Source organism: Palaemon carinicauda, chromosome 5 (genome assembly GCF_036898095.1).
Source record: "Palaemon carinicauda isolate YSFRI2023 chromosome 5, ASM3689809v2, whole genome shotgun sequence".
NCBI classification, from domain to species: domain Eukaryota; kingdom Metazoa; phylum Arthropoda; class Malacostraca; order Decapoda; family Palaemonidae; genus Palaemon; species Palaemon carinicauda.
This window is the reverse complement of record NC_090729.1, coordinates 93,542,987-93,567,124: the sequence shown is the minus strand read 5'-3', so window position 1 is coordinate 93,567,124 and position 24,138 is coordinate 93,542,987. Positions and strand designations below refer to the sequence as shown.

Genomic DNA, 24,138 nt, shown 5'->3' with positions numbered 1-24,138 from the left:
AAGAGGAAGTCTTCCCCGGATGCGGGTCCCCAACCTAATCGGAAATCGAAGAAGCCAGGACTACCCTCTCGGCCTGCCCAGCAACATCCTAGAGTCACCATGACCGTGGTGCCCCAAGTGGTTGCTTAACCACAGACCACATTCCAATTGGTACCTCAACTGCTGGTTGCCCAGGTTTGAGAGGCAAACCACTACCTTTTGTCCAAAAGGAAGAGGTTCCCGTCGGGGCTCCTCAAGACACCCCTCCCAAAACAGGGGAGGGCACGGTCAGGGTGGCAAACCCTCCGGACAACCTAAGCAAAGAGATGCTTCAGGTAGGAGGGAGGCTCCAACACTTTTGGGATCGTTGGACCTTCGATCCCTGGGCCCACAGCCTGATCAAGAATGGACTAGGATGGAAATGGAACAAGTCTCCATCGTCATTTCCTCAATTCTTCCAACACTCCACCCCCTTATTGGAAGAATATACCTTACAACTCTTGAGCAAGAAGGTTATAAGGAAAGCAAATTCCATCAAATTCCAGGGAAGGCTGTTTTGTGATCCCAAGAAGGGCTCGGACAAACTCAAAGTCATTCTGGACTTGTCTCCACTCAACATTCCCGTGCTGAATCTTGGTGACGGGCAAGAGGGCTCTCGAACTTCGGGAAATTGTTCCCCCAGTTCGAATCTAAATTTCTCTCTTTCATCTTTTTCTTCTGCTTAATATTACTTCGACCTTCTCCTAATTTTATCAAATTTCCTTTCTTTCATCTTGCTGTCCTATCTCTATGATTATTATTTTCCTTAGTTATATATATATATATATATATGTAGATGTATGCATATATATATATATTTATTTATTTTATTTGTTCATTTATTTTTTTATCTTTTTTTTCTATTTTATTTAAATGGCGTGGATATTTCCACATTCGTTATTACTGCCTGCTTAGATGAATGGGAGAAGGGATCACGGTTGGGAGGTATTCGCATTCAAAGCTATATATGAGAGTATTGGATGATCTCAGCCATCCCAAAGATGGTTTGGACCTTTTTGGCGGAACTACTCTCAAGGGTTGGGTCATCGGAATCCAGGGGGATCCAATCCTTGAGGTGGGACTCTTGGCTTTTGGCCGGAAGCCCATCATTACAGATATGGGGAGGATGATTCCATATTACTTTGGTCTCAGTCCTAACAGGCGGGTTTAGCTTACACCTGTGCCTCTATATCTGTTTTGATGCTATCCTTCGGGTAGGGTATGGAGTGGACCATCGGGGAAATATACTCTCATTGTGCCGATAGTGGAGAATGCAAATTTCCTTTCCAACGTATGATACTTTCTTATAATTCTCAAGCAGGTACCCCAACAAAACAACAAAAAACCTGAAAATCCCACCCTTAAATATGGACCCTTCAAATACTGAATCCCCATCCCCTGGATTTGCTGACTCCCCCCCGGCACTGTTGACGACTTCTGCTACTGTAATTAAGGAAAACTCTGTTGACGACCTTCGAACTAAAAAGGACCACTCTACTGATGTTAAAAAATCTAGCAATTTGGGTAACACAGGGAAACTACGATTCCTTCATGTTTCCCAAATCCCATTAGAGACAAATTATGATGATATATATAGAGCATTTGAGTGCTATGGATTGATAAGGGAAATAAGGATGCGACTTGGAGATGAAAAATGGGACTCTTGGATATCTTTTGAAAGTCATGATGAAGCGTTTAATGCCATAAGTAATATTAGTAGTATCAAAATTAACGAATTGAACATCATGGGAGCTCTTTGTGATAAGGTCCCAAAGGAATTGGATGTGTACAAACCTGCTGATTGGTTTGAAAAAGATAGAAATGTACCCATGCCTTCACAGAGAAAACCCAAACCACCTATGTGGCTCTTAGCTGAACCTAAAGGGATAATAGGGAATTATTCTAAGATATGTAAGTTTATCCAAAAAAAAGTAGGAACCATAGCACCTGGAGATATATCTCGTTTTGGGAAGAACAGTTATCTCATCCATGCCAAATCTTCGACTCGGTCTGCAATACTGTCTAACTTACAGACAGGCAGTGATGAAATTACATTGGAAATGAAACCTCATCTAAATTTTAGTTATGGAAGGGGAGTGGTCTTTAATAAGGACCTATACGAATTTACAGAGGAGGAGATACTTTCTATGTGTCCATTAAATGTATGGAAAGTGCATAAGGTTCCTGGAACTTCAATGATTATACTTACTTTTCAGGATGCTGATGTACCTTTCCATATTTTTATTGAAAATGAAAGGATTAAAGTTCGGCCTTTCAAACAAAAGCCCCTGCAATGTTTTAATTGTTTTAAATTTGGACACCCATCCAAAGTTTGCAAAAATGGAAAAATGTGTGGTATTTGCTCCAAAACTTATCATGGAGAATGTACACTTGAGGCCAGGTGTTCAAATTGCAATTTGAATCATAAATCAACTGATAGGAGATGCGAACTGTATAAGTTGGAGGAAGCTGCCCTAAACAAATCAAGTTTAGAACACATAAGTGTGGGACATGCAAAAAGAATGTTGAATAAATCAACCAGCTATGCAAAGGCCTTAAAATCAAAGGTAAATTTACCACAGGAGACAGCAACCCCACCTAGCACTGCCAGTAATTCTAAGAAAAGAAATACAACCTCTGATGATAAAGTACTGCATGACAAAGTAATCGTATTGCCTTCTGAGGCTTTGCCACAGCGTATTAAAAATGGGTCATTGCCCATTTCTGTACAGCCTTCGTCCCCCATTACTAACATTAGTACTAACCTCTCCCAGGCCATGTCCTTGCCTGATTTGATGGAGATGCCACCTGACACTAAGTTACCAGGTGCACCTGTATTGGGGAAGGTGCAAAAACCTGGTAGCTCAAAACCTACTAATCGGAAAAGAGAGAGACCTCCATCTCTCTCGCCCCCTTCCATAAGAAATATCAAAATTACGACGTCAAATAAATATGATGATTTGTCTGTTGATATTTCTGATCTGGAAGTCAATTTAAATAAATCGGAAATTCAAGTGGAGGTCCACCAACCTCCTCAACAATCAGATCAAAAAGACAAAAAGAAAATCATAAATTCTAAACCCAATCTATCAAGACCTTCTTTAATAAAACCACCTAAAAATAGTGTTAGATCAAAAACTGCTAATGGGAAGACTCCATCCAAGGGGTCTACCAAATTATAAACCATAGTTTTTTCCTCCATTTTGCAATGGAATTGTCAGGGTTTAAGGGCCAAATATGAAGAACTTAAGCTCCTTATTCATGAGCATTCCCCCATAATTATTTGTCTACAGGAGAGCAAACTTGATCATAATACCCCTTGTCCTCGCGAATACATTAGTTATAGGACACCATATGATCACCAAGTGGGGAGCCATGGCGGAAGTCTCATATACGTTCGTCGAGATGTTCCCCAAGTTTCTCTGTCTATTCGTACACCTCTGCAGGCAGTGGTTGTACAGATCGACATAGGGCGAAAATATACAATTTGTTCTCTGTACTTGCCTCCAAATGATAACATTTTGTATGACAACTTAGTGGAGGTGATTCAACAACTCCCTCAACCTTTTCTTTTACTTGGAGATTTGAATGGTAGACATCCTTTGTGGGGTGATGTTTTAGCAAACACGAGGGGAAATATCATATCATCAATTGTGGAAAATGAAGATGTGGGACTCCTTAATACAGGAGAGCCCACACACTTTCATGTCCAGACAGGTACCTTGTCATGTATTGACCTAGCAATCGTAAGCTCTAATTGCCTAATCGACTTCGATTGGAGAACATTAGATGATTGGCATACTAGTGATCACGCACCAATCATTATAAACACCAACAATGGTCCACCTTTACAGGGATCGCCACGATGGAATCTTGACAAGGCGGACTGGGATAAATTTCGTGAGCTAAGCGAAATTGAGGGGGATGCAGGACAAGTTGAAAATATCGATGATGCCATAGACTTACTGAATGGAACTCTCCATACAGCAGGAGTCAATTCAATTCCAAAAACAACAGGGTTATTCAAACGACGACCAGTCCCGTGGTGGTCTTCAGAACTAACTGCCCTGCACAGAGCCACAAGAAGATCTTTAACACGATTGCGTAGACGCAGAACTGATGAGAATTTAATTATGTACAAGAAATGTAGAGCACAGTTCCGTCGTGCCATGAAAGAAGCAAGGCGCCAGTCATGGATGTCTTTTGTTTCCTCCATTAACAGTAGAACACCACCATCTTCTGTGTGGAGGAAAGTAAAAAAGATAGCTGGCAAATTCACCCCCAACCCACCACCAGTGTTGAAGGTGAATGGCCAGTATGTAACTGAAGCAAAGGAAGTTAGCAATGCCCTGGCTAATCATTTTTCAAATGTATCCAGCAAGTGTGAAGGAGCCCCTGGTCACCAGTATAGGAGCGCTGAAGAAAAGAAAATTTTAAATTTTGCAACAAGAAGGGAAGAGTCGTATAATTCTCCTTTCACTGAAAGAGAATTTGATTCCGCACTTGCTCATTGCAACGATACAGCCCCTGGACCCGATGGAATTCCATATGCAATGATTAAACATGTACATTTTAATACAAAGCTATTTATTTTAAGTATTATTAAAGGGATTTTGACGAAGGAAAAATCTATTTCTGGGCGAGAGACCTGTGCCGCCCAGTGAAATACTCCTAGAGCACTATTTCAAAGGAATATAACTGCTATATATTACCAGAGAAAAAAAGCATAGGAATGCCAGGTTGAACCCAGCTCGCTCACCTATATAAGGTGTCGGTATAAAATACTGGGGCGTGATAATTCACAACCAGAGGTCTCGCACTATTTAGATATCTCCTCTTCAAAATCCCCTCCACAGCGAGGTGCCGTTCAACACTACTACCACTAACCCAACCCACGCCAGTGACGTCACTCCTTTATAGCACTTGTTGTTATTAAGTCCAACATGTTTTTTTTTTCTTGTGTTTACCCTTGGATTTATCATTATTTTATAATCGATGGCCGATTCCCATGATACCCCATCGAAGTTAAGTACTTTATCCATGAGTTTTAGCGAGATTGGGCAGTGTAACCTCTGTTTTTATTAATTGAGAAGTGTTTATATATGAACGGCGTCCCCGTTCTTACCGTTCATGGTTCGGCTCTGCCCTTTTTCTCGTTAGTTCGTCCGTCATTAATATTTGTTCGAACTTTTAGGAGTTTTTTCCTTACATTTATATAGTACACCATCTTTATGCTTTCATCTAGCATTAATTTTAAGTTATCCTATGATATCAGTGTTAGCGTTTCATCAAGGAGTAGGTTATGTTGGTATGCCTGCATTCGTGCATGTTGGTGGATTGCGTCATCTTTGAGATTGTTTCGCTAGTTCTAGGAAGACGACCATCTCACTTATTATTATTAAACCTTTTAGTTTTATTACGCTCCACCTAGTTTTACATTTGGTTCGAGTGGGACTCTCGCGTATTTTGTTGTTTTTACTGTTCGATCTACCGCTTCAATATGGCATGATCATAGTTACCCAAGTGTTTGGGAACTAGCCATTATTTTAGCCTTTTTAAAACCCGGTAAAGACAAGTTTTTAGCAGCAAACTATCGTCCTATTGCATTGACATCTTGTTTATGTAAAATCATGGAGAAGATGGTCAATGCAAGGCTGATATGGTACCTTGAAAAGAAAGGTGTTTTATCACCGATTCAATTTGGATTCCGAAAAATGCACTCAACGACTGATGTGTTGATACGACTAGAGTCTTCTATTTGTGAAGCCTTTGCTTCCAAACAGCACCATGTTACAGTATTTTTTGACCTTGAAAAGGCATATGATACCACATGGAGATATGGTATACTTAAAACCATTCATGAATTGGGATTGAGAGGAGAGCTGCCACTATTTATTCAGGCATTTCTTTCACGTAGAGTTTTTCAAGTGAGAGTTGGGGAAACACTATCTGAGAGTAAGTGCCAGGAAGAAGGAGTTCCTCAGGGTAGTGTGCTGAGTGTAACCCTTTTTGCACTAGCAATTAATGGGATATCCTCAGCCATTCCCCAGGATGTTCTCTCAACATTATTTGTGGATGATCTCTCAATATCATTTGCTGGCACTAGAATGGCAATGGTTGAGAGAAAAATCCAACTCTCTATTGATAAAATTATCCAGTGGGCTGACATGAATGGATTTAAGTTCTCGACAAGTAAAACTACCGTTGTCCATTTTTGTCGTATCCGGGGAGTACATCCAGACCCGGATATATACATTAAAGGTCAACGGATACCATGTGCAAGAGAAGCTAAATTTTTAGGTTTGATATTTGATTGTAGGCTGACATGGGTTTCTCACTTAAAAGCATTAAAAGCTAAATGTGTTGAAGCTCTGAATATCTTAAAAGTATTGTCCCATACATCGTGGGGGGCAGACCGCAATACTATTTTAAAATTATACAAGGCCTTGATTTTTTCCAAAATTAGTTGTGGTTGTGAGGTATATTCTTCAGCCACCCCAAGCCGGTTAAAAATATTAGACTCGATACATCATGCAGGTATTAGATTGTCTACTGGAGCTTTTAAAACCTCGCCTATCCCAAGTCTCCTTGTTGATGCTGGAGAGTTACCTCTAGACCTTTACCGAATGTCTTCCATTCTTCGGTATTGGTTTAGATTGCAAAGACTCCCTAACTCTCTCGCCTTTCAGACTGCAAGCCTTGTAAGACATGCATCATACTTTGAGTTGCACCCAAAATCTCCTCAACCTTATGGCTTTCGGGTGAAACGATTATTAAATAGTCTGGATATAATTAGAAATAAGGTACTTCCATTCATGGTATCACCAACGCCTCCATGGAAGTTACCAGAGATATCTTTTTGTAAATATTTTATTGGAGATAAGAAGAATATGTCAGACCTAGAAGCCAGGTCTCTTTTTAATGAACATGTTAGAGAACATAGAGGATCAACTTTTATCTATACTGATGGCTCCAAATCTGATGCTGGCGTTGGATTTGGAGTACATAGTAATGGTTTTAATTGTAGAGGTGCACTTCCTCTGACCGCTTCCATATTTACTGCCGAACTGTATGGCATATTAACCGCTATTGAGAAAATAGCGTTGGAGAAGGAGGGTAATTTTACAATTTTTAGTGATGCAAGGAGTGTCCTTCAAGCTATGGAAGTTTTTAATTCTAATAACCCTCTAGTTTTAAAGATTTTAGAATGGCTTTTCATTATTGGACGGAGAGGTATAACAGTTCAATTTTGTTGGGTTCCAGCACATGTAGGTGTGTCCGGGAATGAGAAGGCAGATTCACTGGCTAAGGAGGCTGCATCAGAGTTGCTGCCAAGAAGGTATCCCATTCCCTGTGATGATTTCTTACCTGACATCAAGAAATTGGTTTGCAATAAATGGCAACAGCAATGGGATAGTCAAGATGGCAATAAAATGCGAGAGATAACAAATGACATATCTCCTTGGAGGTATAATATGATGCCCCGAAAATGGGAGACGTCTCTTTGTCGTCTCCGTATTGGTCACACTCGGTTGACACACGAGTTTCTGCTGAAGGGCCAACAGCAACCGTATTGTGACGACTGTGTAGTACCTCTAACAGTAAGGCATTTGTTGACCGAATGCTCCAATTATAACAACTTGTGGAATAGATATTTGTTTGAGGCTCGAGGTGAGGGTGGCAGGTTCATCCTTGCCAAGATTCTTGGAAATGATGTGTCCTACCATGCAAGTGGCATTTTTAGATTTCTTTCAGAAGCAGGTCTTCTGAAAAATATTTAACTTTTATGACATTCAATTTTTATGATTTTAATTGAATACTCTTTTATTTTTTATTTTATTTTATCTTTTATTTTTGTATACATAAATTAAATGTTACCGGCGTCAATGACCTCAGATGTCAGGATGCCTGAAAACTTTAAATCAATCAATCAATCAATCTCCACTCAACAGGTTCATCGAGAACAACAAGTTCAGGATGTTAATCCTTACACTCATAAGGGCTTTATTACCAAAAGGGGCGTACACAGTCTCAATAGACCTGGCAGATGCTTATTGGCATCTCCCAGTCAGCTGCCCCCTCTCCTCCTACCTAGGATTCAAATTACAGAAGATAAAGTATGTCTTCAGAGCTATGCCCTTCGGACTAAACATAGCCCCAAGGATCTTCACGAAACTTTTAGACGCAGTCGTACAACAACTACGCCTAAAAGGTGTTCAGGTAGCAGCGTACCTGGACGACTGGCTGGTGTGGGCAGCATCCAAGACTGCTTGTCTGCAACCATCCAAGAAAGTGATCCAGTTCCTGGAATATCTAGGATTCATGATCAACTTCAAGAAGTCAAGACTCTCTCCAGCTCCGGAGTTTCGATGGCTGGGAATCCATTAGAACTTGAAGTCAAACTGCCTCTCCATTCCACAAAGGAAGAGGAGGGAGATTGTGGGGTCTGTCCAGAGAATACTGAAATCCAACAGGATCTCAAGATGCCAACAAGAAAGAGTACTGGGCTCTCTCCAGTTTGCAGCAGTAAGAGACCCACTGCTAAGAGCATAGCTTAAAGATGTGTCAGGAGTCTGGAGAAGATATGCAATAAACTCTCGAAGAGATCTACAAAGACCGGTTTCGACCTTACTACGATCACTTTTCAAACCGTTGTCGAAGGTCAAGAGCCTAACAAGGACTGTTCCCTTACAACCACCTCCCCCATCGGTGACCATCCACACGGATGCCTCGACGCAAGGATGGGGAGGTCATTCCCATCAAGGGAAAGCCCAAGGGGCTTGGTCATCCCTGTTCAAGACATTTCACATCAATATTCAGGAGACCATGGCAGTCCTCTTGATGCTGAAGAAACTATCCCTTCACAGATCAGCCCACATCAGGCTGGTCGTGGACAGCGAAGTGATAGTGAGATGTCTGAATCAACAAGGCTCGAGATCGCCCCACATCAACCATGTGATGTTAGCCATCTTTCGTCTAGCAAAAAAGAAGAGATGGCATTTATCAGCAGTTCACCTACAAGGGTTCCGCAATGTGACGGCGGACGCTCTATCCAGGCTATAGCCGTTAAAGTCAGAATGGTCCCTAGACGCAGACTCATTCTCCTTCATCTCGGAACAAGTCCCGGAACTGCAGATAGATCTCTTTGCGACGTGCGACAACTAGACACTACCTCGATACGTAGCCCAGTACGAGGATCCTCTGGCAGAAGCGACGGACGCCATGTCCCTCGATTGGAATGCTTGGAACCAGATTTACCTGTTCCCTCCAACCAATCTCCTGCTGAAGGTCCTCAACAAGCTTAGATCCTTCAAGGGAACTACAGCACTAGTGGCCCCCAAGTGGGCCAAGAGCAATTGGTTCCCCCTAGTGATGGAACTGAAGCTGAGGCTGGTCCCTCTACCAAACCCAGCTCTATCTCAACTGGTTCAGAAGTTGACTGTCTTAGAAGAATACAAGTCAAAGTCAACCAGAAGACAATATGAATCGTCTTGGAGAAAGTGGGTTGCTTTTATTAAAGCAAAAAGACCGAAAGAAATCTCAACAGACTTCTGTCTGTCCTTCTTCATCCACCTTCATGAACAAAGCCTGGCTTCCAACACGATAACTGCGTGTAAGTCAGCCCTGACTAGACCTCTTCTATACGCCTTCCAAGTGGACTTGACGAACGAAATCTTTAACAAGATCCCGAACGCATGCGCTAGACTTAGACCTGCAGCCCCTCAGAAGCCCATTTCATGGTCCTTGGACAAGGTCCTAAACTATGCTTCAACCTTGAACAATGAAGATTGTCCTCTTAAGGATCTAACCCAAAAAGTTATTTTCCTGTTCGCTATAGCCTCAGGGGCTAGAATTAGTGAAATAGTAGCCCTATCAAGAGACGAGGCCCACATTCAGTACACAGAAGCGGGAGAACTGAATCTCTCCTGATCCTACCTTTCTTGCCAAGAACGAGCTACCCACTAAGAGATGGGGTCCCTGGAGAATCTGCCCTCTGAAGGAAGATGTCTCTCTGTGTCCAGTAGAATGTCTAAAGGTCTATCCTCAAAGTACTTCAGACTTCAGGGGAGGACAGCTCTTCAAAGGAGAAACTTCAGGATGAAACTTATCCCTAAAACAACTAAGAGCGAAGCTCACCTACTTCATTCACAGAGCAGATCCTGACTGTACACCCGCAGGTCATGATCCAAGAAAAATTGCTTCCCCACTGAACTTTTTCAGTATATGGACTTCGAGCGTCTTCGCTCATATACTGGATGGAAGTCATCCAGAGTGTTTTACAAACATTACACGAAGCAAGTGCATGAACTTAAGCATTACGTGGTGGCGGCAGGTAGTGTAGTAAAACCTGTCGTCTAGTGCTGCGATGAACAGTGAATTGATTTGGACTCACAATTCGTGTGAAAAGATGTTGACTCTTTCTAGTGCAATATCTTTTTATGTGAGTGTCACCCTGGTGACACTATGACTGTTCAAATTTCAGGTGAAGAATTATGCAAATGGCACTTGTGCCATGTGTGCATTGTACACAGTGTTGATAGTATCCAACATTTACAGTAATAATTATCTTGATAATCTTATCAATCATTATGAGTGGTATTAACCCTTTTCTTCCCTTTCAGCTAGAAAAATATTGTCTGTATATGTTGAATGTATAATTCTCTTTTATATTTATTACACATGTTACTCCATTTACTCATTCAGCTTAAATAAATGAATAAAAATGTGGAATTGCGTCCTATTTCGCCTCATAAGTAGCAAAATAAAAAGTAGCCGGAGTTCTTTTACTTATTTTCCTAAGTAAAATTCCTACTTATTGTACTGATACATAGAAACAAATAGATCTGATTGATATTTATATTTGTTCCTACATGTATACAAACTTTGAAGCTTTCTACTGTCTAGCAAAGACACTTCCCTGCAGGGCGCAGGAAGCCCTAACATTGTTCCATGATTAGTGGTAGTGACGTATAACGGTATCGTCATATCTCTCAATGGTCTGGATGACCATATAAAAGCTAACCCAAGGTTGAGGCACTTTCACAAATCCACAGATACAGTACTTTCAAGTAATTTTCGGGTAAACTTCCATCAGGACGACATGGCTTGAGCCCAAAAAATGTATTTTGAAGCAAAGCGAAAAATCTATTTTTGGGTGAGATGGCCATGTCATTCTGATGGACCCACCCTCCTTTTCTAAAGAAAAGGCTTAGGTAATAACCCCTCCTGAAACTACTATTTCTGGGTCGACCTGTGACGCCCGGTGAAAAGGGTCCTTCTTATCTCTTTTCTGATATAAATACTTCCAAATATACCAGAGAAAGTTAAAGCATGGAATGCAGAGGTTACTACCCTCGCGCGAGCACCTTAAGGGCGTCGTGTATAAAGAAAGGGCGTGTGATAACCACTGTTCACAGGTCATCTTCCATTTAGATCAATCCTTCCTCAAAAGGGGAAGCCGCCCTAACGGCACCAACCTAACTCACCTGATCCACTCAGCGACGCCTGCCTCGAGCGCCATCTACACATCCTTCTGTTGGACTTGTACTACGACGGTTACTTGTTTTGTGTCTCGCTTTTCGCTGAGTTTTTGTGGATTTCTTCATCATGGCTGAAGCTCTCCTTACTCCTGCACCAATGTTAAATACCATAGATTGTTTTGACAGTTTTTTTAAGTACCAGGCAAGTGGTGTTAAGTAATAGGAAGTGTTTTTTAATACGTTCGGCCTTGTGCCTTCCGAGGCCCACGCGGCCATTTTTATTGTTTACGCTCAGTGCGTTTTCTTTTTGCTTTTCGTTGCCCTTTTGGTACTGTTATCTGTTAGGTTCATTAATCTTAATTTAATCTTAATTTAATCTTATTTTAAGATTGTAGGCTCCATGCCTCTGTTTTGAACCGATTATCATTAATTTGTGGTACTTATTAGTCGTTTTCAAGGCCTTTTATTATGATGATTCTTTTTGACTGTATTCCATTCCCCTTTCGCTATTCTTTGTTAGACTTTTATTGTATTTTCGGACAGATGTGTTTTGATTTTGAGGTACGTGCTTGTTAGATTGATCGTCGTAACCTCCGAGTCCGAGAGGATTGGGTTCCTGTTTTCTTTATTATAGACTCGGGGGCCCGTTCTCTCTGTCTCACCCTAAGGGATGACTACGTCATAGACGTGATTGTTTTATGGTTACGGCGCTCTTTCTTGGCTTATAGTTGGTGTTAGATCCGTTTCGTGTTAGAGTCACCTTAGGTATCGGCAGGTATCGGCCTGCCTTGAGCGGCCTTATGTTCCCCCCCCCCCCCATAGTTCCACTCTCTCCTCGCTCCGGCCTGGGAGTTGGGTCGGGACATTATTCATACTCCGCCATGAGTTTCACTCTGAACTGGGAACGCTTATTACCTAATACCTATTGCGCCCCTTCGACAGGGAATCCTCCCCTCGTTGGCTTTCCGCAACTTGACTCCGGCTTCGGCCCTCCGTTCACACGAATCTGATGTATCTACTTTTTGTTTTTTACTCAACGGAACGTCCTACCGGAGTGCTATGGAGCTTTATTACTACATCCTGTTAACGTATACCTTCATTGGGTTAAGGATCTATTACCAAAACCCCCCCCCCCCCTCATGGCCGCCGGGCTTCCGTCCCCCTCCGGCTTTCCCATTACATAAGCCATAATTGTTAAAAAGTAATTACTCCGGAGCTCCGGCTCCTCCATATTCATATTCTGTATCAGATTCTATCATGATATATTTTATATTTGTAGTAATTACGGCGGAGCTCCGGCTCCTTTTATTACACGACCTCGATTCTTCACATCAACTATAAGCTTCCTTGTCTTTACTTTTATATACTTAGTAAAGCTTCTAGGAAACTTTGTACTTATCGATCCTTTTTTATTACAGAAAGTACCCTGTGCTGCCAAGGGCTGTTCCGCTACCTTTCTTGATCCGGTAGGCCATGACGTCTGCCGGTCGCATGCCCACTGCGCGATCTCTTTTGTCCGGGAGGATGGCCAGGCCCCTTACATGATCTGGTTCCCGGAAGCATGTGCGCTCTGCTACGAGCTTTCCTCCATTCTCCTCAATGATGAGGTAAGTGAGCGATGTTTTCTGCATGCTAGTTTTTAAGGCTCCGCTTTATATATTGGTCGTTGGTATTTTTTATTGCTTTCACATAGCGATTCGATGTATCCTGTTTTTGTCCTGATACTTTCTGTCATACTTTCCCGTCTGCCGTTTTAAGTTACCCCCCTTTTTTCAGGCTGACGAGGATTCACTCCGGACGGCCAAGACCAGCCTCCGCTCCTGGGTGTCTGGTTTCGGACGGAATGCCCCGACTGGTTGCCCCTACCTCCTTGATTTGGACATGGCTTCCCGGTTATTCCCTGGTTCCTCCTCGGCTGCAGTGCCTCCGGAACAAGCTGCCTCCATCATTGAGAGTATCAGAGCTGCCCTTCCGGTAGAAGAGGAACACCTGCTCTCCGGAGACATCTCATCCCTGGACATTCACACCGAACCAATGGAGGAGCAGGTGTATGGTGTGGATTTGGCAGAAACCTTTCTTTCTCCTACTCCTTCCTCTTCCTCTTCTTTCCACGGCTTTGACAAGCCTCAGGCTTCTCCTTGGGAAGGTTCCGTCTCGGTTCGTCCCAAGGTGAAACCTATTCGCAAAAATAAACCTAAAACTAATATTCCAGCTTTGCCTCAATCCATTTCTCTGGTCCCAGGACCTTCCTCAGCCCCTGATGTCCCAATGCTTTCACGCACCCCTCCTTGTCCTAAAGGACAGAAGGGTAAGTCCGCTAAATCCAAGGCTTCCGCTGTAGGTAGCTCCTCGGACGTCCAACTAACCTTAGAATCCATCCAGGACATGGTGGAGACGAAGCTGCAACGACACTCCGGGGTCATAGCAGAGCTGAAGGACATGGTGGCTAGCCTCATAAGAGACAAGTCTCCCCCTAAACCGTCCCCAGTTCCTGATGCATCGAAGCTTCCACCCTTCGATAAAAATAACCCCTGGAGGTTCGCTAAGCATGCCCCTTATTTGGATGGTACGCTTACAATTGAAGGGTTAGGGACCCGCCCTCTAGAGGATCTGGAGTTCTTCCCTCCAGATCTCCAGTTCCCCTTCAATGGCTTTGTTCGCTTACGTGAACATGCCTTAGTGTGGATGGACAATGTCCCGAAGGAGACGGTGATATTCCCAAAGGAGCAGGCGGAATGGGGTTGCCGTAACTCCAAACCCCCCTCCCACAAAGGAGCGTATACCATCTTTATCACTCCTCCATCCATCCCATCCCCGCTTACTGATAAAATCGCTGCCGACCCTTAAAGAAACAGATCCCACCTCTCTCCTCGTCCCTGGCACCTCAGCGCTCTGGAACGAGGCTTCCTCTACGTTCACGGTGGGTAAGTTAGACCCAGACTGCGCTTCCTCTCTCTTCTCAGAGAGACTCCCTAAGATCCCGGACCACTTATTGAAAGCGGAATTCGAATCGAGAAACCAGCTGGCAAGAACTCTTAACTGTAGTTTCCTCAGAGCTCATTGCCTCCTTATATAGCGACGAACCTCTCTTCCGGGTGCAGGCGAAGAACCTCCTGCAGTCGTTCCAGTCGGACCTACATGACTTCTGGACGGCGAGAACTAATTGTCGGAAGCATGTTCTCGCCGAAGCCTCTATTCGGCATGAGCCCAACAGACTCGTTGCCTCCTCCTGTTGGGGTAAAACCCTGTTCCCCGAGGAAGAAGTCGATAAGGTTCTCCAAGACGCAACGAGGGCTAATCAGAACCTTCAGGTTAGGTGGGGCCTCTCGAATAAACGTAAATGTGAGAACTTGCCCCGTCAACCCTTCTCAAAGAAAAAGCAGAGGTCGTATGTTCCTTATAAAACAGGTAGAGATCACCTTCATCATTCCACGGGCCCTCACTCTTCAACTCCCTCTACGTCTAAAGCCCCTCCTCAACAGATTGTCTTCCTCCCGGCTCCTCAAGGTTCCCAACCAACTGCAGCTACTTCTTGGATGACCTCCCCCGACTTCAATCAGGCGTACGAGACCTCGGGTTCCTTTCGAGGATAACCTCGAGGCGGCGCCAGGGGCCAGTTCCGCCAACGAGGCGGACCTAAAGCTAAGGGTTCCCGAGGAGGTCGTGGGGCTAAGTTCAGCCCCACGCAATGAAGCAACTTTGGTAGGGGGGAGACTGTTCCAGTTTCGGGACCAATGGACCTTCAGTCCTTGGGCCCACAGTATAGTCTCAAAAGGCCTGGGCTGGAAATGGGCACTAGGTTCTCCACCTCCGATAGTGTCCTTCTTCCAGAAGCCCAATCCCATCCTAAAGGAATACACTAAGGACCTCCTGAAGAAGAAGGCGATAAAGAGGGTACAGTCCCTGAAATTTCAAGGCCGTCTGTTCACGGTGCCCAAAAAGAATTCATCGGCGTTAAGAGTGGTCCTGGACCTGTCCAAACTGAATTCTTACATTCTTTGCGACAGGTTCCGCATGCTGACTATCTCTCAGGTACGAACCTTACTTCCCCGTGGGGCCGTCACCACCTCTATCGATCTTACAGACGCCTATAATCACGTCCCAGTAGCAAGAAACTTCTCTCCTTACCTCGGCTTCCGCCTGGGCAGGAAATCTTACGCGTTCAAAGTGATGCCGTTCGGTCTCAATATCGCTCCCAGGATATTCACAAAACTAGGGGAGACGATACTAGAACAGCTCAGGAGCCAGGGGATCATGGTGATCGCTTATTTGGACGACTGGCTCATCTGGGCACGGACGATTCAGGACTGCCACAAGGCTACAACCAAAGTGGTTCGGTTTCTGCACAAGGTGGGTTTCCAAGTCAACTTACAGAAATCCCGCCTTCAACCAGCAAGCAAATTCGAATGGTTATGCATTCGCTGGGACCTCAAAAGTCACGAACTGTCTCTTCCTCCCAAAAAGGTCAAAGAGATAGCTTCGAAGACAAGACACTTTATCAAGAACGAACATATTTCAAGAAGGGCCTTAGAAAGAGTGCTAGGCCTACTCCAATTCGCTTCAGTGACAGACCTCTTATTGAAGGCCAAACTCAAAGACATCAACCGAGTTTGGAGAAAGAGAGCTACAACCCGATTACGGGACAAAATATCGACGATCCCCTCAGTCTTAGTTCGTCGCCTCCGACCATGGTCAAAACAGGAGAACCTCTCCAAATCGGTTCCTCTGCAATTCCCTCCTCCACGTGTGACGATTCACACAGACGCGTCTCGCAGTGGTTGGGGGGCTATTATCGACACCAGATGTTTCAGGGCTCTTGGTCCCCTGCGATGCAACAGTTCCACATCAACGTGTTGGAGGCCATGGCAGTGTTACTGACCTTAAAACGGCTATCCCCTCCACGCTCCACCCACATCAGGATAGTCTCCGACAGCACGGCGGTAGTTCACTGCATCAACAGAGGCGGAGCGAAATCTCCCAATCTCAATCAAGTCCTGGTCACCATCTTTACCTTGGCAAACGAAAAGAACTGGTTCCTGTCAGCCACTCACCTCGCAGGAGTCCAGAACGTGATAGCGGACTCACTATCCAGGACAAAACCACTAGAATCAGAATGGTCCCTAGACGCAAATTCATTCCGGTGGATTTTGAGACTGGTTCCAGGTCCCCAGGTAGACTTGTTCGCGACACAGCTCAACCACAAACTTCCCTGTTACGTGGCCCCGAACCTGGACCCTCAGGCTTGTGCTATGGACGCACTAACCCTGGATTGGAACCGTTGGAGGAAGATTTACCTGTTCCCTCCGGTGAATCTTCTGATGAAAGTTTTACCCAAGCTACATTCCTTCCACGGAAAGGTGGCTTTGGTAGCACCTCAGTGGCCAAAAAGCAGCTGGTTTCCTCTCCTCCTAGAGTTGAAACTTCGCCCGTTCCGGATCCCATTCCCCAAGCTGACCCAAGTGGTCCAAACACGGACTGTGTCAGATTCCTCAAGGATAGCGCAAACCCTAACTTTGTGGATTTCATGAAATTTGCAGCCCATAAGGATGCAGATATTGACCCGGAAAATGTCCTCTTTATTGAATCAGACAAGAGAGACTCCACGATTAGACAGTATGATTCGGCAGTTAAGAAGCTAGCGGAATTTCTTAAACATTCAGATGAAACTCGAATGACCCCGAACCTGGCCATTTCGTTCTTTCGGTCCCTTTTTGACAAGAGCCTCGCAGCTAGCACTATAACCACAATTGAATCAGCTTTGAAAAAGATCGTCTATGTGGGGTTCAATATTGACCTCGCAGATTCTTATTTCTCATCCATTCCAAAAGCCTGTGCTAGGCTCTGACCTTCTGTTCGTCCGCAAAAGGTCTCGTGGTTTCTGAACGACGTCCTCAAGCTCGCGTCTGATACTGATAACAAATCCTGCTCTTACATATCGCTTCTTAGGAAGACATTATTTCTTATGGCCATGGCTTCAGGTGCTAGAATTTCGGAATTGGCAGCTCTCTCCTGTAATCCGGAAAACCTAGATTTCCTTCGGTCAGGAGAAGTTCTTCTCTCCCCAGATAGAGCTTTCATAGCCAAGAATGAGGACCCACAAAATAGGTGGTCCCCTTGGAAAATTATTCCTCTTCCCCAAGATGCTTCTTTGTGTCCTGTCGCTACACTCCGGGCCTTTTTAGCGAGGACTGCGTCACGCTCATCTGGACCCTTGTTTGTCAGGGAACAAGGGGGTACTATTTCCATCCAAGGCATCAGACAGCAAATCCTTTATTTTATCAAACAAGCTAACCCGGAATCTTTTCCACATGCACATAATATCCGGGCAGTAGCCACCTCCATCAATTATTTTCAGAATATGGATTTTGATGACCTTAAGAAGTACACAGGTTGGAAATCCCCGATGGTTTTCAAACGCCACTATTTGAAGAACTTGCAGGCCCTTAAGTTCCCTACTGTTGCAGCTGTGAGTGTCGTCTCCCCTGATTAATTTCTTGCCTTTCTCCTCTTTTCGTCCTCCTCTCAACCTTCTCCCTCCCCCCTGCCACTCCCACCACGTTGCCTCTCACCTTGGTCGGTGTTTTTTGCCTCATTGATGTGTTATGTCGGTGGATTAGCCCACTTTTATTTTTTGTCAGGTTGACTTAATCATGCTGGTAGCTCTTAATTTTGGATTGTATATAATTTTTGGTATCCTAGGGTATGGTACAGTTTGTCATGTCTTTATACCCATGTTATTATGTTCTGCCTACTGCCAATTTTGATTCCATTGCTACCTTTGTTTTTTATTGTTTTATTATGATGTTCTGGAGTTATGTACATTTCTCTGCCTACATGGCATTGTTAGTTTTTTAAGGACTTATTATTTTGTCTGGGGAAAATAATTACTTATTATACTTTACCTCCAGTTTCCCATATTTTTCTTACCTTATTTTTGATGAGATTTGATGTTTATGTCTGTCACTTTACGTGCCTTAATATAGTAATCCCCAGCTATACTTACGTTTTTGATTTAACCTGTTGCTTGTGGGCTTGGAAGGCATTCTCTGGTACATTTTCACCGGGCGTCACAGATCAACCCAGAAAAGGGATTTTGACGAAGGAAAAATCTATTTCTGGGGAGATACCTGTGACACCCGGTGAGACCCTTCCCTGTTTCTTCCCCGACCCTTTCCTTTCCAAGCTTTTTCTTGTAGAAGGATGTGTAGATGGCGCTCGAGGCAGGCGTCGCTGAGTGGATCAGGTAAGTTAGGTTGGTGCCGTTAGGGCGGCTCTCCCTTTTGAGGAAGGATTGATCTAAATGGAAGATGACCTGTGAATAGTGGTTATCTCACGCCCTTTCTTTATACACGACGCCCTTAGGGTGCTCGCGTGAGGGTAGTAACCTCTGCATTCCATGCTTTAACTTTCTCTGGTATATTTGGAAGTATTTATATCAGAAAAGAGATAAGAAGGACTTTTCACCGGGCATCACAGGTATCTCCCCAGAAATAGATTTTTCCTTCCTCAAAATCCCTTATTTGTAGCACCATGCTCAATGCTACAAGGAATGAGCGCTATCTTGGAGCCCTGTAATAGTAGGGGAGGAAGGGTAACCTTGATAACGGCTCCCCTTCAATTTCGCCACTCTTCCCCCTCAAAGCGAAAATGCTATTCGGGGTGAGGATTGCCACGTGTCGTATCAAGATATACGTCCCCTGATATTATGCGATATCCTTAAGTAAAATTTTAAGGATATTCGCGCCAGGAGTTAGAATTCTGGAGACCTATGGTCAATTCTCTGGGAGTATCACTGTAGCCAAATATCCCTTAGAAAGCTACCAATAGGAACCTTCCATCAGGACGACATGGCCATCTCACCCAAAAATAGATTTTTCGCTTTGATTCAAAATCCGTTTTTCCACACCTAGAACCATGTAGCAGAATTATGAGCTAAGCAAAGTACCAACACTGGGTCTCCAGCTTCTCCTGGAGAATTGCAAGCTGACCTGCTCCTCAATCAAGAGTCTTGATTACTGTACAAAGCCACCAAGATAGTATTCTTCAGACTCCTTAAACCAACCACTCATAGGAACAACAATGTGAAGAAATGCATCCCCCTACTGAAAGAAGCAAAGATGAATTTCAAGCTCAAGTCAAATGAAGACCAACAGAATTTGAGAAATGATTCAAAGATTGGTAAAAGGATGCAAGCTGAGGAATGAAATCTCCCTTAAGCTGTGCTCATGTGACATCAGCATCACCAGTGGGAGTGATGCTAGCAGAGTCACATCTCTAACTATGGAATCTTCATCTTCTAATCCAGGCTTGAGTAGAAGCTAACTGTTCCAAACAGAATTTTTTACTTACAAATCATCTGAGAGAAGCAGGCCTTGCTGACATATACAGAAGTAGACCTATGAGATGAACTCCCTTGGAAAAGATGCCAGTGAGATCATAGCCAAGGCAGGCAATTATAAGGTTGCCCTCAAACTTCTTAAGAGCAGAGATTGGAGGATCTGGTCCTTAACAAGATTTTTAGGACTAGAAGGGATATAGAAAACTTCTACTTCACAAGGCGTAGACTTCGCTGTAAGCTCAAGGTAGTTAATGGCAGACCCTTCGAAGAAACCCTTGACAAACACCTTATTAAATGTTACCTTTCACAAAAAATCCTTAGAGCTCTGTACAGCTATGAATGTACCTGTGATTTTGGTACTGTTTAGTAAGGATCAAGATGAGAATTAAGTGTCTAGAGAGAACATCGAGCTGGTGTGACACAGGGCTACCTCATTCTTCTTAAAGATCCAGTAAAGCATCCACAAAACGTGTCTCATGGTGACTAACACTGTATGTGACCATACCCAATGAAAGCAAGGTGAGCAAATTCCCCAACTGACATTTCAATGACATCCGTGTCACCAAATGGCAATAAAAACCTTGATACAACCAGAAGTGACCCTGCCTTTCACCCCAGAGGGATGGCAAATTTGTATTGTGTGTTGAATGTAGCCTAGGAGCCACTTGCAGTATGGTATGTATCAAACACTAAAAGCCGGATGGAGAGTGGTAGCCACTAGAAGCAAGTGCTATCTGGGCCTAATGATTTATTTACAATGAGGAAGCATTTTACATTCAGACATTTCATTGATTAATTGTAATAAGTTTGATAATGAGGATTATATGTAGGGTTATCAGTGAGCCTAGAAGTTGCTCTTTTAAGCATGCTTTAGATTTGTAAAGTTGCCATGGATGATTGAAATATTCTAAAATAATCTGCAAAAATAGCTAGCAGTTACTGGAAGTCTTTCTATTCTCTGTAATACAGTAAATTTAATGTCAAATCTAATTTTTGTTTTTTAAATTTTAACTGGTGAAGCTAGAACAAATTTCCTTGGGTATTGGTAATCCAATTTTTATTTCTTTATATGTCTACTGTAATGCCCAAGTTGGTGTGGTATTTTATTTTGTCTAATACACTAAATTTTCTCTTTCTAGATGATAAAACTCCTGACGGTAAAGTTTCAACTAGTGCTCCTGGTTCATTACAAAAGGTTTATGATCTTCAGAATCATGTCACTGTATGGTCTGATTATTTACGACCCCATCTTCATCCTAGTACGGTGTTTCTCTTAGATGATAACCATATGATAAATGGAAATCTAAGTACTGAAGGGAGCTGGGGATTTAATTCTGGTTGCTCTTTCTGGCAACGAGAAGAAGTAGAGGATGGAATCACTGATCGTATTAGAATATTTGCAGAATCTTGTGGTTCCTTGCAGGTAAGATTTTTTCAAGTTTTCATAAGGATTATAAATTGTTTTGGCTCTTCATTTTGGTTTAAGCGATTAAAAATTTTTAGGGAAGATATCTTATGCCAAGGAATCAGCCCTATGAGGATCAGAACTTTTTCTCAGTTGTCTGATTCAACTTCCTAATATTAAGAGATTACCCAAGACAATGTAGGAGTGTCTTCTCTTATTTAATGCTCTGACTTTTTTATTTTTCTCCAAGTAGTATTTATACTATGGCCTTGGGTTATAAGTAACTGAATTCGAGCAAAGCGTGAAACAAGCATGTAAATTGGAATTGGGTTATAAACATTGCATAGGCTGCAAACAAAAAACTGCACCATATGGACATTATTTGTGGACAATTGTTGATGAAACTACCACATGATGCACACAGAAATCAGTCACACAGTGGCCATACACCACCTAGAAGTGTTCACGCTGTGTTCATGTGAGTTTTACCCCATTTTGACTTGCATTAGTTTGTACCGCTGTTGTTCAAAGCAATTCAAGTAAATTAAGTGATTAAATTTGTGATAGTGGATATCATTCAAGTAAGATAACTCATGATATTTTACTGGTTCTCGTGGAGGGAACTGTCTTAATGAGATAATGCCTTGCCGAAGTCACTTCGCTTTGGCATTGAATATGATGGGCAATATGAAGGACAAGATGGCTCTGGAATATTGGGAAACTGCTCCCTCAGGTTGACTAAATTTCTCATTGTTCCAACACTATATACAAAACCATTCCTCTGTTTATAGTGGCAATATACATCAGCAGCAGCTGAAACTAGCCATAAGACTTTTAAGTGAGGTGTAACTACCGACTACTAGTTAGTGGGGCTTAGACCAACCACCCCGCTCACACCCGCACTGTCGTTCTCTCCCACAAAACCTTTACTTGGTTCACGAATAAAGCAACTGGCCTAAAACTTGAAATCTTTCTCTCTTTCTTTTCAGTGTGTGTGACCATGCAGGTTTGTCCTGACATTGAAGGGCGCCGTTGCGGTGTAGTGGTTTGCAGACTGTGGCCATACGTAGCACATATAGACTGCCTGATGTCAGAAGGCCGACCACGCTAACTTCTCACTACACAAAAAATACGGTGGAATTCCTAGAGGTCTGAGCAAAAGGTAAACAGTTAAGAAGAAATGGGCAATGAGCATCACCCCTTAATTTTATACTGGGCAAGGGGACCCAGTGAGAACCCCAGAACTTACTAATATTCTATCTTGAGTATACCATATCTCTTCCAACAGTACCCTACACCGAGTTATTCAGAACAATGGAATAGCTCTATCTGCTTTAGGTAAGATTTCATTCTTTTACTCGAGTATTAGGAGGAAAGAAAAAAAACTTACAGGCTGGAACGTGTGACATCTGATGAAAGGAAACAATTTGAACAGAAAATACAAGAAACTTATTTATTTTAAATTGAAACGAATAGAGGTACAATGATGGGAAAATGTAGGCCTACAAGATTGAATGAGACTTGACCAGCAATAACTAGACTTAAAAAAAGATTTGACAATAAAACTAACTGCCCATACATTGGGCACTCCTTTATCAATACAATTACCCAATCTCTTCAGTAAATGGGTGTTTATTCAATAATGTACATCGTCCAAATCTTAAAGAACTAATTTTCCTTTCATTAATGTTTCTCTACTATAACGGAAGTGACACTGTATTTTTTGGGCTCAAGCCATGTCGTCCTGATGGAAGGTTCCTATTGGTAGCTTTCTAAGGGATATTTGGCTACAGTGATATTCCCAGAGAATTAACCTTTAGGTCTCCAGAATTCTAACTCCTGGCGCAAATATCCTTGAAATTTTTCTTAAGGATATCGCATAATATCAGGGGACGTATATCTTGATACGACACATAGCAATCTTCACCCCGAAAAGCGTTTTTGTTTCGAGGGGGAAGAGTGGTGGAAAAACAGAAGGGGAGCCGTTACCAAGGTTACCCTTCCTCCCGTACTATTACGAGTATCCAAGATGGCGCACATTCCTATTTTTGTAGCGAATTCGCACAGTGGTTTTCCCTGTTGATCTAACGTTTTTGATCGCTTTTGTGAGGATTAATTATGCAATCTCCAGCTTCTTCTGCCTCTGGAAAGTTGAGTATTTATTCTTTACAGTGAATAACTTTTAGCTCCTGCTTCACAGTGAAATTAGAGTAATTTATTGTGTTAAGGAGCTGGGCCGATCACCGGAGGCGCCATGGGCACTGTCGTTCGTTATACATGTGTTATTTAGTTAGCAGAATGACATTCCTGGTGGTAATAGCATTAACAAATTATGAAAGCTATTTAGGCACAATTATGCTAGTAAAGATATATTATGCATACAAATTTCCTCTTCCTTATGTCGATCGTATACATTAGAGTTTCGGTGATCTAAGGTAACCGAGATCTCGCCCTAGCCCATGCGCTTTAGTATACTTTCATTATCCCCGGTTACCCTCATGTATCGTTTTATCAATTCAACGGGAGATAGTATATCTCTAGAATTAATTATATAACTCAATACTCGTCTCCTGTGGAGATTTAAGGGTAATCCCTTCTTCCCTCTGAGTGCCGCCATAGGCGACAACCCTATCTTAGTCTTGCCATAGAGTAGTTCTCTCAGGCTTGACTAGGCTAGTATTTGCCACCTTGGATTTTCGACAGAACCTCAAAGTATTCAGTCTTTCTGCTGGCAGCCGAGCGGCAGGGTGAGTAGTCACTCCCCTGCCGGCTTAGAGCTGCCGACATAGGAGACTAAGCCTCCCAAGGCCGCACTTGGAGTGGTAGTATGATGCCGCCACCTTCTCCCCTGCGGTCTAGATATTCTTCTGCCGCCTAGGATGGCGGTGATACTGAAA

General features: G+C 43.1%; 1 protein-coding gene across 2 annotated transcripts in view; it reads left to right on the top strand.

Moving 5' to 3' along the window:
* Positions 1–24,138, top strand: part of mst (misato mitochondrial distribution and morphology regulator) — a 963,151-nt gene that overhangs the window by 505,059 nt on the left and 433,954 nt on the right. For both annotated transcript variants that reach the window (XM_068373866.1, XM_068373867.1), the window contains exon 5: positions 20,976–21,259. In XM_068373866.1, the coding sequence (XP_068229967.1) occupies positions 20,976–21,259 (284 nt within the window). The remainder of the gene's footprint in view (positions 1–20,975; positions 21,260–24,138) is intronic.